This window comes from Elephas maximus, chromosome 27 (genome assembly GCF_024166365.1).
Source record: "Elephas maximus indicus isolate mEleMax1 chromosome 27, mEleMax1 primary haplotype, whole genome shotgun sequence".
In the NCBI taxonomy this organism is placed as follows: Eukaryota; Metazoa; Chordata; class Mammalia; order Proboscidea; family Elephantidae; genus Elephas; species Elephas maximus.
The window spans coordinates 22,854,134-22,866,574 of NC_064845.1; the positions used below are offsets into that span (position 1 = coordinate 22,854,134).

Genomic DNA, 12,441 nt, shown 5'->3' on the forward strand with positions numbered 1-12,441 from the left:
ACACTAATGACCAAAGACCAGACAAGTTGTGGAATGACATCTAGAACATCATGCATGATGAAAGTAAGAGATTGTTAAAGAGACAGGAAAGAAAAGACCAAAATGGTTGTCAGAAGGACTCTGAAACTTGCTCTTGAACATCAGGTAGCTAAAGCAAAAGGAAGAAATGTTGAAGTAGAAGAGCAGAACAGAAGATTTCAAAGGGCAGCTCAAGAAGAAAAAGTAAAGTATTATAATGAAATGTGCAAAGACCTGGAGATAGAAAACCAAAAGGCAAGAACACGCTCAGCATTTCTCAAGCCCAAAGAACAAGAAAAAATTCAAACCTTGAGTTGCAATGCAGAAGGATTCTATGGGAAAAATATTAAGTGACACAGGAAGCATCAAAAGAAAATGGAAGGAATACACAGAGTCATCATACCAAAAAGAATTGGTCAGTGTTCAGCCATTTCAGGAAGTGGCATATGATCAGGAACTGATTGTACTGAAGGAAGAAGTCCAAGGTGCACTGAAGGCATTGACGAAAAACAGGGCTCCAGAAATTGACAGAATACCAATTAAGATGTTTCAACAAATGGATGCAATGCTGGAAGTGATCACTTGTCAGCGCCAAGAAGTTTGGAAGACAGCTATGTGACCAACCAACTGGAAAAGATCCATATTTATGCCTATTCCCAAGAAAGGCAATCCAGCCAAATTCAGAATTATTGAACAATATCATTAATATCACACACAAGTAAAATTTCCTGAAGATCATTCAAAAGCGACTGCAGAAAACTGCCAGAAATTCAAGCTGGATTCAGAAGAGGACGTGGAACGAGGGATATCATTGCTGATGTCAGATGGATCCTGGCTGAAAGCAGAGAATACCAGAAAGATGTCTTGGTTATCTAGTGCTGCTATAGCAGAAATACAAGTGGATAGTTTTAACAAAGAGAAACTTATTTTCTTGCAATCTGGTAGACTGGAAGTCCAAATCTAGGGTGTCAGCCCCAGGGGAAGGCTTTCTGCCTTTATCGGTTCTGGAGGAAGGTCCATCTTGTCAATCTTCTCCTGGGCTAGGAGCTTCTGCTTACAGGAACCCTGGGTCCAAAGGACATGCTCTGCTCCTAGTGCTTCTTGGTGGTATGAGGTCCCCGTGTCTCTCTGCTCGCATCTCTCTTTTATATCTCAAAAGAAACTGGCTTAAGACACTATCTAATCTTATAAATCTCATCAATATAACTACCACTAATCCATCTCATTACATCATAGTGATAAGATTTACAACACACAGGGACATCACATCAGATGACAAAATGGTAAACAGCCACACAGTACTGGGAATCCTGACCCAGCCAAGTTGACAGACTTTTCTGGGGGACACAATGCAGGCCATGACAGATGTTTACCTATGTTTTATTGACTATGGAAAGGCATTGGACTGTGTGGATCATAACAGATTATGGATAAGATTGCAGAAAATGCGAATTCCCGAACACTTAATTGTGCTCATGAGGAACATGTGCATAGATCAAGAGGCAGTCCTTCAAACAGACCAAGGGGCTACTGCGTGGTTTAAAGTTAGGAAAGGTGTGTGTCAGGATTGTATCCTTTCATCATATGTATTCAATCTGTATGCTGAGCAAGTAATCTGAGAAGCTGGACTATATAAAGAAGAGCTGGGCATCTGTACTGTAGGAAGACTCATTAACAACCTGCATTATGCAGATAACACAGCCTTGCTTGCTGAAAGTGAAGAAGACTTGAAGCACTTACTGATGAAAGTCAGAGACCACAGCCTTCAGTATGGATTACACCTCAACATAAAGAAAACCAAAATCATCACAGCTGGACCAATATGCAACATCATGATAAACAGAAGATTGAAATTGTCAGGGATTTCATGTTACTTGGATCCACAACCAACACCCATGGAAGCACCAATCAATAAATCAAACAACTTACTACAGGGGGCAAATCTGCTGCAAAAGACCTCTTTAAAGTGTTAAAAAGCAAAGATGTCACTTTAAGGACTCAGGTTCGCCAGACCCAAGCCATGGTGTTTTCAGTTGCCTCATATGCATTTGAAAGCTAGATGATGAATAAGGAAGGCTGAAGAGGAATTGACACCTTTTAATTGTGCCGTTGGTGAAGAATATTGAATATACCATGGGCTGCCAAAAGAACGAACAAATCTGTCGTGGAAGAAGTACAACCAGAATGTTCCTTAGAAGCAAGAGTGGTGAGACTACATCTCACATACTTTGGACGTGTTATACGGAGGGATCAGTCCCTAGAGAAAAACATCATGCTTGGTAAAGTAGAAGAAAAAAAAAAACCTGTTAACATCGAGTCAGTTCTGACTCATAGCGACCCCATAAGGAAGAGTAGAACTGCCCCATAAAGAGCACCTGGTGGATTCAAACTGCTAAGCTTTTGGCTTAGCAGCCGTAGTTCTTAAGCACTACGCCGTAAAGTAGAGGGTCATCAAAAAAGAGGAAGACCTTCAACGAGATGGATTGCCACAGTGGCTGTAACAGTGGGCTCAGACATAACAAGGATTGTGAGGATGGCGCAGGACCAGGCGGTGTTTTGTTCTGTTGTACATAGTTTTACTATGAGTCGGAATTGATTCAACAGCTCCTAATAACAACATCCTCTATTTGGGACTCGTTGGTGCAGTGGTTAAGCATTTGGCTACTAACTAAACAGTCAACAGTTCAAATCCACCAGCCGCTCCTTAGAAACTCTATAGGGCAGTTCTACTCTGTTCTGTAGGGTTGCTGTGAGCCAGAATCAACTCAAGGGCAATGGATTTGGTTTGCTTTTATCCTCTATTTAGAGAAATTCATTCACGTCTGAGATCAGTGTTCTTTTTTTAATGACACATGAAATGTAGGATAAAGTAGAAAGGCAAGAGTTAGTCTACATGGACTCTTCTCTGTGGTCTAACCTGACACACTTTCTTAAGTAGAGATGGGGCTAATTCGGAACAATATAGCTCTGATCTGTGCGTTGTTTATAGTTGCGTTCTGATTTCTCCCTTAGCTTAGAAATTTCAAAGCTCAGTAGTGAAATAATCATTGTTGTACTAATAGTCATCGCAAAAAACTACAGTAAAAGTGAGTGACCGTAGTAAGAGTGGCTTTATATAGTAAAGAAAATTTTAATCCTAAAATGTTTTGTCATCGAAATTACCCCTCAGATTACATTGTAAGTATTGCTGTGCAAAGCCTCCTTTCACCAGGCCTCAGTGTACAGGAGTTTAGCTTTTGTTGCCTTGACAGTTACAAAGCAGGTAATGAAGGGAAGAAGATAAGGAAAAAAGTTCAGGGGCAAAATTTCCCAAACCAGAGTTATCAGTCCCATAAAGGACACATAGACTTATCCCTGGGGTTCCACAAATCTTAAACCTTTTTAAAATTGCTTCTATTTTGTTGATAGCTTTATTAAAATATTTAAACATTTCCAAAGATAGAAAATGGCAATGATAATTTTTATATCAAAGACTTCAGTTTCTTAAATCTGTTTTCCAAATTGGGATCTTTTGTGAGATCTACGAGTATTTTTCCTTTAAACCATTGAAGGTTGAGAACTACTGTTAGGAACAGACCGATGAGTTTCCGGATTTCCTTAAACCATTGAAGTGAGACTTTTCTTTTTCCCATACTGTTGACGCTCAAGGAAAAAGATGAAGTGTTGAGTAGTACTAAAAGAGCTAACTATCTAAAAAGAATTTTGAGGCCCAGTGTTAGTAACAAAGAAAATGTATAAACCTAAACGCCTACTTTCCAGGTGTATAAACAGCAGACGGGGGGGCGGGGGGGGGGACAGGGGGTGTGTTAACCTGGCGTCTTCCTGCAAGCTAAATTCAAAAATGTAGATACATTACAAACCGGAAAAAATGTTATTTCTCTTTTGGTGTCTGTTTATTGTGTCAAGTCAGAGCCGAGCGTAACGCACAGGTGGTTTAAAATGCTTCTCTGCCATCTGAGATCTCAGCTTGCCAGGGTATAGATGGGGATGTCACTTCAGGGAATTGGGCTTATTCAGTATGTAGAATGTGGCTGGCGTGGGTTCAGAGGTTTTGTCTGTGTCTTTACCCAATTAACGATGTTTTTGTTTCCTTTTTTTTTACCTTTTTCTTTAAGGCTTTTTAAGTGTTTTTTCTTTTTCCTTTTTAAGTCTTATTCTGTCGATTAAACAGATTTAAATTACCTGAATTTTTTTGTGAGTTTCTCTAAGATTCTTAATAACTAGTATTAATGTATATTAATATATTCCCCATCAAAATACCTAGGAATTTTTAGTATATAAGCTAGAGGTCATGGTAAACCTGATGCTGAAATAAGCAAACCAAATGACAAAGATTTGTTTTCTTTTTTTGTTGAAGACCTGTATTAACTTGAATGCATTGTATTCCACACATTTTGGATTTTGTAATATTGTAAAAAACTAAGTAGCTTTTTGTTTCTCTAAATCTGAAATTTTGCAAGTTTATTTTATACTAAGTATTTGAAATTGATGGTATAAAAATAGATTGTTTAAAAAAAAGTGGTTTAGGGGTATGTATATATAAGTGGTTTAGTATGGCCCAATATACTCTTATCCATAAATACATACAGTTAAACGAATATTGTTCTCAATCACAAGTAATGTAAAAAGAAAATCAACTCTTGGGTAAATGACAAAGAAACCAAATAAGACAAAGTCTAGGTTTGGTAGCAATGTCCATACAAAGCCACTTATGACTGCTTTCGTAAATATGTATATGTGTATGTATATCTTTTTACAGAGGAATTTTGTGAGCACTTAGGGCTATATGTAACATCGGCCTTTTTCATCTGCTGTGTTACTGTGTCTAATTTTCATGAAGAGGGCAGTATGTGGCAGCAAGAGACAGAAATGCTGAGACCTTTGTGGACCCTCTAGCAGTCAGTGAATATCAGATCACAAATTTCCCAGCTTTAATTACAGGCAAAAGAAAAGACAAAATTAGCATTTTAATATAGAAATATCTTAGGCTTTAGGAGAATTATGATAAATCTAATGTTGCCTAGTGAACCAAAGAGAGGATATTACAACAAACTGTCTCCTTAGGAATATTTGTTTAAATAAAGGCAACAATACTTCATCCTTATCTTTTTTTTTTTTTTTTTTTTGGATAATTATCGCTATTTCAGGCTGTTCTTTGTTCCAGGTTTAAAATACCTTTAGTTTAAAAAAAAAAGAAAAAAAGGTAATCGGCAGTGTTTGTTTTCTATAAAACTACAAAAAGGGAAAAATTCTGTTTGCCTGGCACTAACAAGATAATTATTTCAGGGAGCGTTTATGCTCTGCAGCTCCAGTTCGCGCGTGCCACGGCACCTCTGCACTTGGGTGCGCTCAGGTTAGCTCGTTTCAGTTACAGTGCGTTAAACTAACTCCCCTTCCATGGCGAGGCTTGCCCACCTGTCTCCCCTAAAACACCTGCAACATATGTTTGCATAACCCTGTAATGCTTTGCGTTTGGGGTCCCCAGAAATTCCCCCAGAGCTTTTTGCTTATAAACAGCTGAGCAATTCGTTTTTCTAATGATGGTTGCTTTTCCCCCAGCATCGAGGCAATAACATATTCACTAAAACAAGAGTCTCGTTTTTCATCAGAGAGAAACGTTCGACATATTTTTACACTGCTGTTTCTCCTCGTGAGCCTTATTTTTTTCCCCTTTTCTAATGTGACATGCTAAAAATTAAAGGTTGACAGCATGCTATGGGGGGGGGATCTAAGTAATTTTTAAGTCGTCAGATTTTTTTTCATGTTAAACATATTGTAAATATAATCAGTTTTCTAGTAAAGAAGTACAACAAGAACTTCAACAGTTCCATTCAAAGTAAAAATTATAACCAATAAACTATAAAAATGATAATAGTTTGGACATGTTACAGGAAATCACAATTTTTTTAAATTTATGAATGTATGTGCTCCTATTCTGAGAAATAAGCCTTTCTCTCTACAAATGAGATCAAATAAGATATATTTTCCTGAATAGGTGGTTTTTGTTTTTTTTTTAATGTAACATTTGACTAAATCTATTCTAAATTTATATATGAGTATCAAAAATATGAAACCTCGCTTTTTCTACTGTTTGTTATCATGAATTGTCAGTTATTAAACAGTCCAATCTGCTCTCAAAAGGCCTGTTGGTTGGTGCTCAGTATTATCAGAAGGCTATCTTAACTTCCGTTCCGTCGAATTCTTACCAAGTGCCAGGCTCTGTGCTGGGCCTTAACCTTCTTTGTCCTTACTACAGTTTTGCAGATGAGGAAACTAGAGCTAGGAGTACAACTAACTCATCACCCACTGTCACTAGTAGTAACAGGTGGAACAGGGTCTGAGTATAGGCCTCACTGACTCCTGAGGCCTTGCCTCACACACCAGGCACCCTGTACATCCAAAGCAGATGAACGATGTTACGTGGACCCTAGTGTTTTTGTTTTTAATATATAACTTAAATTCTACAAGAACTCCTCCTAGTATTTTCAATAATTAGGACAGTTGTCACTGAAATTGCTTTTCCTTTGCGCTTTTCTCTTCTGCATGTGTTCTATAAGTAGCCAACCCTGTGCAAGGCACTGTGCTGTTCAAAGCAGGATGAGCACGTAGGACTCTTCCTGCCGGGGTCTCCATATGACAAAAGTTTGAGATGCCATCTTCAGCTGAGGTACAGGAGTTAGGGGATCCAGAAAGTGCTCACTTGTAGTGACCTTCGTTGAATGAGTTTGATTTCAGCAGGTTCAGAACAAGGAAAGTTGCCGCCATGTGGCCATCTTGTAGTTAGTTGGACTTCATGTGAGTTAGCGTTTAAATACTTTTGTACTATCATGAGTTGGAATATTGGGAAGCTGCCATGTGTGGAAGGCAGGTGGAGAGCAAGAGTAGAAGGGTTGTTTGTTGATCCAAAGATTTCCATTTCAGGGGAGGGCAGAGGGGAGTTGCTCACTATCAAAATTCACCCTTATTCAGGGACAGCGTTTGTTTTAACTGAAGTTGTTTCAAGTAGACGCTTACTGTCTTAGAATATAGACCTTAGAAGTGGAGAAAGTTAACTACAACTGAGAAATTAAAGTCCATCGGTTTTATCTGTTGCATTGATAACCATGATTTAAGCACTATTTGTAAATTGATTTTGTGATCAGGATAAAATAACAAATGCATTTGAAAGTCAGAAGTCCACCCTGGGTTTTGTTTTTTTGTTGTTGTTGTTTTATTTTTTTCCTATATAATCCCCTCTAGGACACTTGTTCCTACCAGTATCAGTTCTGCTTCTATCAGGCTCTAAGATGCCTCCCCTGAAAAACAGCCTGCCTATGTCATGGATGAAATTTTCAGCATCCATTTTATATTACCTTAAAACAAATTGCTGAAGCTTTAAGAAGAGCTCCAAAGCTTTGTTAATGCCAGAGTTAGGTGGTCCTTGGGATGTTAGCTAAAATCTTGCAGATGATTTATTTCAAGTCCTGGATGGTCTAGGGAAGGCATGGTAAACCCAGGGTGGACTGAATTTGTGATTTCTGCACCTGTGCGTTCAGGCATACAGACTTTCCGGGTCACGGAACGTAATCGGTAATCCTCTGTACACAGGCTGATACAGAGATCTGCTTACAGGCAGTCCTCGGGTTACGAACGAGATCCATTCCTCAGTGTGTCTTTGTCGGTAAGTCGGAACAGGTTCTTATTTAGCCTTATTTTTTTTTTAATGCAAGAAAAAGCCCTGGTGGTGCAGCCGTTTAGCACTCGGCTGCTAACCTACAGGTCAGTGGTTAAAACCCACCAGCCGCTCCAAGGGAGAAAGATGCAGCAGTCTGTTTCCATAAAGATTTATAGCCTTGGAAATCCTATGAGCAGGTCTGCTCTGTCCTCTAGGGTCACTATGAGTCGGAACTGACTCCATGTAGTGAGTTTGGTTTTGGTGCAAGGAGAGTCTTGAAGCCTTTTCAGTGATTTAAAAGCTGCAAGTGCAGCAAATGAAGGTGATTGTGATGAAGAATTTGTTACATGTAGGGGTTGGTTCAGTTATTTCAAAGTGAGGACAAATTTACATAACATTAAAAGACAAGTAGGTATTGTCCATGTAAGCGGGATGTTCACAGCCTGGGAATTGCCTGTATACCAATTTGCTGTCTTTTTTCCTAAGGAAAATTCACCAAAACAGGTATTTTTTTGAAAACGTGCATAGGTTGGGAGAAAGCTTATAATAGGTGGAATTCTAACTCTGTGAAGATGAGTTTAAAATAATTATTAATTGTTTCAATCAGGTGAAAACATAATACTAAAGTTTAGACATTATATGTTGTGCACATTTGTGAAGTTACAGCTGTCGTGGGGTCTGGTCTTTCTCACCTAGAGCTTTAAAACCACTGCCGTCAAGTTGACTCCATGCATAGCAACCCTACAGGACAGAGTAGAGCGTCTCCCCATAGGGTTTCCAAGGCTGTAAATCTTTATGGAAGCAGACTGCCACATCTTTCTCCTGCAGAGCGGCTGGTAGGTTCAAACAGCCTAACTTGGTTGGCAGCCAAGCGCCTTAACCACTGTACCACCAGGACTCCTTGACCTTAAAAAAATAAAAAATATATATATATATATATATATATTTTACCTATGTAGAATTCTAGTGGCACTTATATTTTAGAGGAATTCTAGATCTTTAGAGATTCAGAATCAGAGCTGTTATACTTCTATAAAATTTTATTTGAAAAATCATTAAAAATAAAAAAGTCTGTACTTTTAAAACTTCAGTTACATAGAGTTAGAATTCTGCTCATTTCCTCTCCTCCCCCTAAGGAAACCATCGTTAACATTTTGGCACATAGGTTTTTTTTTTTTTTTTTTTTTCCCAGGTGTCATTCTGCCTGTCTGTTTACCTACTTGTACACATTTATGTATGTACTTTTAGCAATGGTTTGAACCTTTATTTAGTTTTCATTTTTTGGTTTGTGTGAGAAGGCATTGTTCCAGAGTTTCTTGACTTCTTAAAACCTTATTCAGAAGAAATAAAACTAACTCAACTAAAAGAGAAGAACTGTAGGTAAGTTGGAGAACTGTCAGCACTGAATCTTAATGGATAAAGGCGTTTTTGCCTATTTATATGTCAGACAGGTAGTTCTGCACTGTCCAGTGGAGTGGCCACTAGCCACATGTAGCTGCTGAGCACTTCAGGTGTGGCCAGTCCAAACTGAGATGTGCTGTGAGTGTGACATACACACTGGATTTGAAGACTTTGTACGAAAGAAACAAAAAAACACTCGTTGCCATCGAGTTGATTCCAACTCATAGTGGCCCTATAGGACAGAGTGGAACTGTCCCGTAAATTTTCCAAGGAGTGGCTGGTAGATTCAAACTGCCAATTTTTTTTAGCAGCCAAGCTCTTAACCAAAGGAAAGAATGTAGAATTTCTCAATTTTTCATATTGAATACATGCTAAAGATGATAATATTTTGGCCATATTGAGTTAAATAAAATACATTACTACATTTAGTTTCACCCATTTCTTTTTCCTTTTTTAATGTGGCTGTTAGAGATTTTAAAGTTATGTGTGAGGCTTCCATTTGTGGCCCACGTTATATTTCTGTTAGACATTTCTAGTCTAGTAACACCTTTATCTCCTCAGAAAAGCATACTGAATAACTTTCAACCATAACCTCAGATTTTATTTTTTTACGTTTCAAATGCTGTTTTTCAACATTCATCTTTTGGTTCTTTTTTTTTTTTCTTCCCAGTACAGTAGCACTTTAAACTGCCTCTCCCTTTGATACCAGTAAGTCTCATAGGAATTTAAATAGGCCTCAGTGAAAGCAATACTTGAGTCTCATTCATATGTTCAAGTTAGATCTTTATTTCTAATAATGGCTTTAAGCGCTGAGATAGATCACCACTTCCTGCCTTCAATTGCTTGTCGTGTCTTTATAAAGATGTTTCAAGAAATTGCTCCATGTGATCTCTTCTTGCATTGTTTTCTAGCAAAAAGTAATATAATCCTTTATTAGTTTGTTGGAAGTCAGAGAAGGAAAGCTTTTTATGTTAGCAAAAACAAAATGTATTTCCAGGTACCAAGAATAAAGAGCAAAATTAGGCATGAATGATAGTCATTCGAAAGTTAATTTTAAAAATAAATCATGAATACACTGGCAATCTGCCAGTGGTTTTAACCTCTATTTTATTTTCCCATTATACTTGGGTCCAGGTTGTCATCAGCTACAATGAGGAAACCTATGTAATTCCTAGAGAGGGAAAAGTTGCACTGCTCGACTTAATAGTATGGTAGTCATGGAAGCATCAGTTATCTTCATCAAGGCAATTCAGATTTCATTATTGTAGAATTGTGTTGAATACGAAACCAGTGGAGTAGTAGCTGGAGCTAAATCAAGGGATTGTCATTTTTGTCAGATGATCAGGGCTGGCTTGGAAGAGATATGAAAGGGTTGAGCTATGTAAATATTCCCTTTTCAGCAGAAAAAGAAAAGGTCCATCACGGCCATGAAATTGCAGCTTGTTAGCTTGATGAATTTTCAACTATTTAACCTTAGCCATTATAAACCTCCTCCTACACACGTGTGTCGGTGCTTCAGGATTATGCGTCCAAGAATTGATACCAAAGTGTGTTGGTGATTCTGCGTTAAGGTAAAATGCAGCCCTTTTTTTTCTATGTCTCGTTAGAACTCTCACAGGACGTGGCATGTCCTGGTTCAGAGACGTCATTATTAACTTGAATCACATGCTCAGGTAAACACAGGAATACATTTACTTATAAGGTTTTTTCTTTCACTTTTTTATGGGAAATATATGTAATGTAACATTTTAGAGATGACGGTATTCATTCAAGTTATATACTAATACATTTATATTTTTATTTTTATAAACTAGAAGTATGTTTAATTTTTATTTACCTATAAGGGACTTGATACATTTAAATAATAGAATGCAACACATTTAAATCGACACATCCCACCTAATGATTCAAGGAAATTTCTGCAGTATTGATAAGTAATATTAAATGCAGAGAAGGGCAGTGCTACTGCTGCTTTTATTAAAATGTACACTGGTCACTTTGCTTTTGTCTTGTGATGGTTATCCTGCTAATATTTCTAGTACCTGGCACGTTTTGGGCACTTATTAAACTCATAAATGAGAATACATGACATAGAAGGTGTTAACCCTAAAAGAATTGCTGTACCCTGAAATAACTCATTAGCTTTAGGAGAAGAAAGGCTCGGTGTGCCATCTAGTGGGCATATTTAGCGTTCTGGTCATTAAAAACTGTCATTTTTACGCTTCCTCCAAAATGCAGCTTCCTGGACACATTGTGTCTCTCAGTTCTTTAGCAAAGGTTGTACTTGTGTTACATCTCATACAGTTTTTTTAGTTTTGTAGTGGTTAACTTTATCTGATTATGTTTTAGAAGGCCGTATTTGAAAGTAATCAAAGTCATCAAAAATAAATGACAACGGTAAATCAGTGTGAACTATGAAACAGGTAAAACTAAAATAATTTCAGTGTTTCATCAGGACTAAGAACAGTTAAGGCAAAACTTAAACAAGAAAAGTGAACTCCAACCACACTCATTATTAAACTTCATTATTATGCATATTTTTCCTGAAGGAATCGAAGAACAATCATTTCTGTTCGTTTTTAGGTATGAATATGTGACTTAAACAATTTTATATAGTTCAATGTATTGGTTTTTTTTTTCTTTAGAGAAATCCAAGACCAGTAACTTACCAATTTCATCAAAATTTGGATTATTACAAAGCACGGGGAGCAGACCTCATGAATAAAAGCCGGTAAGTCTCCTTTTTCTGATGACGTAAGTCACAAAGATATTCTCAGAGGTCATCAGGAAATTTCACGCATTTGCTGAAATTAATTTTCCAGATTTTAGCATATCAGTTTCTTAGCACTCATAATGCACCTTTGTTAAATAATTATCATCCAAGTTTTTTTAAAGGCATAGGGAAATGATATACATTGATGTCAGTGGTAAAATGAAAAATCAAACAAATATAAGTGTACTTGCTACAGTTTGAAGTTAGACAACTTTTGTTTTTCTAACACTAATAAACCTGAATAAATTGTGCCTACTTGTATAATCTCTTTCTAGATTCTTGCTGTTGATTGAAAAGAAGCAGTTCTATAATATATTTTTAAATTATTTCAGTAACAAAATTAAAATTGGGTTTCCCAACTGTCTTTAGAACTACACAATAAGCTTATAAATGCATCTTGTGAGTGCATTTGTGATTATATACATAGAAATTTTAAGGGTCACTGTAGGAATAAAAAAACATTAAAATCCTGCTTTTTAAAGAAATTAACATTGGCATAAAGGGTTGATGAACAGTTGTGTTCTTTCATAATACTCTACTCAGATGTCTCAAGAGTTAACTTGTCAAACCAGAACCATCTTAAATTAGAATGTAA

General features: G+C 37.2%; 1 protein-coding gene across 1 annotated transcript in view; it reads left to right on the forward strand.

Annotated features, from left to right (window-relative positions):
- TBC1D5 (TBC1 domain family member 5) overlaps positions 1-12,441 on the forward strand; it is a 446,909-nt gene that overhangs the window by 327,261 nt on the left and 107,207 nt on the right. Inside the window, exon 15 of the mRNA XM_049870673.1 lies at positions 11,719-11,804. Within this exon, the coding sequence (XP_049726630.1) occupies positions 11,719-11,804 (86 nt within the window). The remainder of the gene's footprint in view (positions 1-11,718; positions 11,805-12,441) is intronic.